Source organism: Myotis lucifugus, unplaced genomic scaffold (genome assembly GCF_000147115.1).
Source record: "Myotis lucifugus unplaced genomic scaffold, Myoluc2.0 scaffold_572, whole genome shotgun sequence".
In the NCBI taxonomy this organism is placed as follows: domain Eukaryota; kingdom Metazoa; phylum Chordata; class Mammalia; order Chiroptera; family Vespertilionidae; genus Myotis; species Myotis lucifugus.
Window position 1 is genome coordinate 379,430 of NW_005871620.1, and position 6,000 is coordinate 385,429.

General features: G+C 39.7%; 1 protein-coding gene across 4 annotated transcripts in view; it reads left to right on the forward strand.

The window, feature by feature from the left end:
• RNMT (RNA guanine-7 methyltransferase) overlaps window positions 1-4,678 on the forward strand; it is a 29,527-nt gene extending 24,849 nt beyond the window's left edge. For 3 of the 4 annotated variants that reach the window (XM_023745700.1, XM_023745703.1, XM_023745701.1), the window contains one exon: window positions 234-4,678. In XM_023745700.1, the coding sequence (XP_023601468.1) occupies window positions 234-314 (81 nt within the window). In that variant the 3' untranslated portion in view covers window positions 315-4,678. The remainder of the gene's footprint in view (window positions 1-233) is intronic. The other variant, XM_023745702.1, reaches the window with a different exon arrangement.
• The last annotated feature ends 1,322 nt before the right edge of the window (window positions 4,679-6,000 follow it).

Consider the following 6,000-nt stretch of genomic DNA (forward strand, 5'->3'; position numbering starts at 1 on the left):
TTTTTAAAGCTTTTGAATTGGTCTTCTCAGGGGTTGTGATGTCGTCACTGAGTATACTGACATTTGTTTTCAAATAACATCACATATAATCCCTTATCTGCTTTTTAAATGATTCATTAAAAGCTGCTTGAAGGCCTAAGAATTTTCACCAAATTATAAATAGGATTGAGATTGTTTTGTTTTCCCTGAGGATTTGATGAACCAAACTGTAACTTTACTTATTTTCTTTTTAGGTATTTACTTGGTTTTTGCATTTGAGAAGCAGCAGTGAGCACCAGAACCAGCTGTATTTCATCTTATACAGATTTGAATGATCCACCTTAGATGAATTTGTCAACTTTCTGTTTAATTATTCTAAATGTACAGGATGGTGCCGGAAACTCCAGTGTATACATTCAATATTTGCTGTCTGTGACAGATGAACTTTTGTGTGTGTATATAAGAATAAGTTGGGACCTTTGTCTTTAAAATCTATTTTTAATGTTCTAAGAATTCCATTTGCCTCTACTCTCTTAGCTCATAAAAATTACAATATGACTTGTTAAAGCTGCTGAACTCTTTCCACAGTGCTCTGATTTGTTTTGTCCATTTACAGTATTAAATTTATTGCAGTTGTAGAATTGATGAGGGAGTGTAATAGTTTGCAAGTGGGTTCTCTCATTTCTATAGTTTTATATAGTGTTTTTCAAGATTAAATGGATTGCATATCTGTACAATTGAATGTAAGAAGTGTTCAGTAGGTATCGCTAAAGTAATAAACTAAATTTTAAATCGTCATAATAGTTATTAACCTAGAATTTTAGCCAGTTACTACATTTCGTTACAAATAGTAACTATTTTATTTGCTAATATGACATATTTCTGGAACTGGATAGAACATTTTGGATGCCAGCACAGAACTGCTTTAGATCTGGAGGACTTTCTCTGAAGAAATTCCTGCCAATTAATGTTTCTAGGTATCAAGAATATAATTAGATTTACCTTCATTGAACAAAAATGCCATCGTTTTTTTCTCAAGATATAATAAAAACTCTCCCATGTAAACCTATTGCACATTATCCTCAGATTTAAATATGGAACTGCAGTTGTAGGATGTGACTGTAAAAAAAAGCGGACAACTTCAGATTCATTCTCCCATGTTAGATCTAGGTTACGGCGTTACATGCTATAGATCCGTTACTCCTTTCAGCCCAGAAAGAAGCAGCAGTATCTACTCTTCAGTTACAATGTATTTTGCATGGTAGCATCCAGCATCTCATCACCATTCAGAATTTGCATTTGCTATTTCAAAACCATTCCAATCATCATGGCTTCTTGCTTGACTGCTCATCCAAAATTGACAGCTAGGTGAACTGTTGTCCTAAATAGTGTCACATCACAATTTAGAAAACTTGCCAATTTTTAGATGTAGTAAAAACTTGAACAAAGCAGAGCAATTACTGCATATTCTTTCAAAAATAATTTCTTTAAAGCACATTTAAAAGACATTATTTATCTAATAATCCTGAGTACTTGTTTAAAAAGTGTATTTCTCAATTTGTTTATATATGTTATTGTTTATGGTGTTGGAATAGCAAATCTTTTAGCAAGAAACATGAATTACCTAATTTCTGTTTCTTCAGTAATCTGTCAATCACCAAACTGTTAACAGTTTACAAAAAGTAAGTCTTTTTCCCTTGGTGGTGATTGCCATGAGTCATTTGGGGAAATAAATAATACTACTTCCAATTATAGTGGCTGCTGTTAGCTAGCTAGCTCAGGTTTTTGTAATGGTGCTGAGGAGAGGGAGGTGGTGAGCTCTTAGTATTGCATATCCAGGTTTATTTTAGTTCTGGAGGAAGTACCAGAGAGTATTGTGAAAGTTCAGTAGAAACGAAAGCTTTATTATTTCCTATCATTGTTCATTTAATGGTCTTAGTTGGGTCTAAGCAAATAATAAACCGTTCTTAGCCTCCTCCTGCTCTTTCCACTCCATGGATAATTTGGGAGAAAGGAAGAATCGCCTAAAGGATGGAGTAATTGTTGTAATAGAAAGCAGAGAGAAAAGCAAGGTCCAGGGCTGTGGGTAGAAAGAAGCGGAAGAGATCCGGAATGGATGGAGCAGGGCTCAGGTCTGAGTGAGCTGTTGCGTGTGCAGGAGAGGCGCCGTCATGAGGATGCGGAGTTGTGGAAGTTGCCCTTTCCCTTGAGCTTAGTTGGCCTCATCACCTTCTCTGCACCTGTATTAGGAAAAGGTGGCCCCTGCCCACCATCACCAAGGCAAAAGCTGGTAGGACCTGCCCTCCCCACCACATACACCTGCAGTCTAAATATTTGGTGATTTTCCATTAAAGATGTGGCTTTTCATTGTCAGATCAGTGATGTAAGTGGTTCATGGGAATGACCGCAGGGCACTCCCAGACCTGCCATTCAGTTTGTCCTCTGAAGGTGAAAGTAGAAATTCGGGTAAAGCAGCCATTTGTGGAAAGAACACAACCTGAGATTGGAAGGACTGCTCTAGGAACAGGGAGTATGGTATAACCAAGAATACTCAGATTGAATTCTTTGGGCCTAGAGTAGAATATGCTTAAGGAAAGGCAATACTAGCCATAGTGTTGAGGGAGAGAAATGGCAATTCCAGCTGCATTCAAAGGGGCGGTGTCCTAACCTACAGACAGCACGAAGCCTGGAGGTAGTGAATGCTCTTTCTGTGTCTACCAAGCCTCTGGTTCTGGTGTAACTCCCACAGAAATTTGCCTGAAGGGAGAGAAGGCATTGATTTAGAGACTTCGACCTCTGTTAACGAATCCTTATAATTATCAGTACGGTTTCCTGGCTTATCCCCTCCCTAATTGGAAATTGAGGAAATAGGATTGCGGTCTACATTTGTGTTAGTAGCATAGATAGGGCATCAGAAAAGAGGTTTACACTGGGAGACAGGCTTTGAGGCGAGGTACAATGTTGATCATTGGAGAGGCAGAAAAAGCGTCAGCTATCAATCAGCTGTTCAGATCTCCAATCCCATTAGCTCTTTTGGGAATTTATTCTTCAGCCTTCATAAGCGTATTGCCATTATGTTATTTTGATATGTCTTCAAGTATTCTAATGAAGATTGGGCTTGCGTAGGTGTGAGAAAATGCCAGTGTGAATATTCTCGTGGATATTCAGTAGGACATTATTTTTCACTGTTGATAAAATGACTTTCTGTTGTCTACCTCAGGCTTTGATGTATCATGAACCAGTCACTGCCACCCTCTCTGGATTTTTTAAATAGAAGCCGGATCCAGGGACCAGGGCTGTATAAATAAAGTACGAAAATGCTTGTGGCATTTACTGGCCCTTTGGTCAGCTAGGAAGCATAGGTATATGATGTCATCACCTCCCTAATTGCTATTATATAAAATACTACACACCTCATAAGAAGTTTCTTCATTTTCCATCCTCTGACAGCAACATTCCTGATTCCTTGAAGATAACAGATGCAGTGGGTGCTACACTTATTTAATGGTAGGCTTATTTACAGATATATATGTAGCTGTAGAAGGCCAGGCCACCTCCTCCACCTTGTGTCCTCGGTTCCTCCTCTGCTCCCATTTAGCTCTGAAGCATGTGTGCCTGCTCCTCACTGCAGTTCCGAGCAAGTGTGGGACGCCCAGATTTGCCTGGAGAGACTTAGGGTCAGTCCCAAAGCCCTCTGCTCCCTGAACTCCCGGGCCCTGCTTCCTTGGGGACAGCAAACCTTGGACAAAGTCAACTAACATTAAGCACCTATCTTATGTCAGTCACTTTTCTAACTTTTATATGGAGCTCATTTAACCCTTATAAAAACTGTATGCGGTAAGGATAGGGCTAAGTTTATTTTGATGAGGAAACAGGCACAGAGGGGATACAAACTTGCCCAAGGCAGAGCCAAGATTGGAACATCCCACAAAACCCAGTCAGGCCTGCATTTCAATTGCATGTTATATTCCTCCAGGGGTGTTAAAAAGGCTCAGATGACTCCTTGCCCATCCATCCTGCAACTTGAAGTGTTAACTATTGGGACACTCCATCCTTTTGTTCAAAACTTATTTAAGTGTTCTCTGAGAGGAACATTTACTACCAAGTAAGGCTTTGGGGCAGAGAGCAGGGGGACATTTAGGCACTAGGGGACGAGGGGAGAAAGTGAATGATCATCAGGCAGGAAGGCAGTCTTCATTTCACATTTGGTAGACCTACTCCTTCAGCAGTCGGTCCCACTGCAGGTCTAGGTTAGTCCGTATGCTAGTCAGTGAGGGGTGCTTCTCTTTCCCCCTCACCATTGGGAACTGGCAGGAGTTGAGAGTGTAGCCAAGGGGAGAGGCCAAGAGAAGGAATCATTTCTTCATTGAGCTTCGTTTTAGCTTCTTATTGAAGTGTAACAGTGATTTTTCACAAATGAAACACATGAACACTGTAGCCAGATCAACAATATTACCAGTCCCCTGGAAGCCCCTCCTGCTCCTCTCCAGTTACTACCTCCCCACGGGAACCACTATCTTAATTTCTAAGAGCACAGATTAGTTTTGTCTGGTTTGGGAAATTACACAAATAGAATCAAATAGTATGTATTTTGTATTTGGCTCATTAACGTGAGATTTTTATTGCATGTATTTGTTCATGGTTCATTCTCATGGCTGTATAGTATTCCACTGCATGAATAAACCACATATTTATCTGATGGATGTTTGGTTCATTCCCAGTTTGCGAACAATTATTAGTAGTATTGCTTCAAATATTCTTGTACATGAATTTTGGTACACATGTCTGCCTAGGGGTGAAATTGCAGGGTCACAGGACATACAATATTTTCAGCTTTGCTGGATGCTTCCAGCCAGTTCTCCCAAGTTCCAATTGTCCTGTATTTCTGCCTACACTTAACGGTGTCTTTTCCTTTTTTTCCTAGCAGGCATGTAGCAGTATTTCAGTGTGGCTTTAGTTTTATTACACTGATTATTAACAAGATTGAGTACTTTGCATATATGCTTATTGGTCTTTAAGTGTCCTCTTGTGAAATACCTGTTCAACTTCTTCCCCAATTTTCTATTGGGTAGACTGTCTTTATTCTATTAACTTGGTGGTTTTGAAAAATATATTTATTCTGGATACAAGTTCTTTGTTGAATGTATTGTGTTGTGAGAATGTATTTGATGAAAAGAAACGCTTACTTTTAATATAGTACAATTTACCAGTGTTCTTCATAGTAGGCATATTTTGCTCAGGAAATGTTTGTCTACTCCAAGCTTATGATTATGAAAACTACCAAATCCATACATACCTGAGGATGTCCTGTCGGCTTGTGAGGTTTAGGGAAAGAACACTGCATTAAGAACTTTAACAGTGGTTTTTCACCACAGATTGTTGCAGTGTCTGATTGCCCTGGCTAACCTGGAATGCTGAAAGATGTTTTCTATAATGTTTACCATTGTGCTATTAATGCTGACGGTCTCCATTAGCAATTGTCTGACGCTTCTACCTTCCTTATGTTTGGTCTTTCCTTGAAGTTGACAGTGATCCCCACACTTAGAATGAGTAAGTCATTAGCAGCAGACAAAACCTGGCTCCCTGGGTTTATTAATTGGAAATTCCTTCAAATTTTCAAGCACTGGGGATAATTCAGAGTTCTTCACGCCCTGTGGGTGCCCAGTAAGTGATGTAAATATATAAATGTATATACACAGAATTGTGAAGTACTATGCATGCTGTTCATGTGGCAGCCTTTTCAACTTTGCCAAATTTGTTAATCCTTACCCAATTTTCAATTTTTCCAGGTCCCTTTAGTATCTGGCTACAACTCTCCAAACTACTAGTTCCAGATGTCCTCCCTCCTGACTGACTCTGGCTGAGAACTAAAACTCCGTACCCAGACTCTGTGTTACTTCACAGCTAGTGCCTTCCCCAGCGTCTGGGGAGCCCTGTGAGCTGAAGGGAAAATACCATTCTGTGGCAACAGGAAGCAGGGATGAGTGGCAAATTCTGAGAGACTGAAGATACAATTGGACA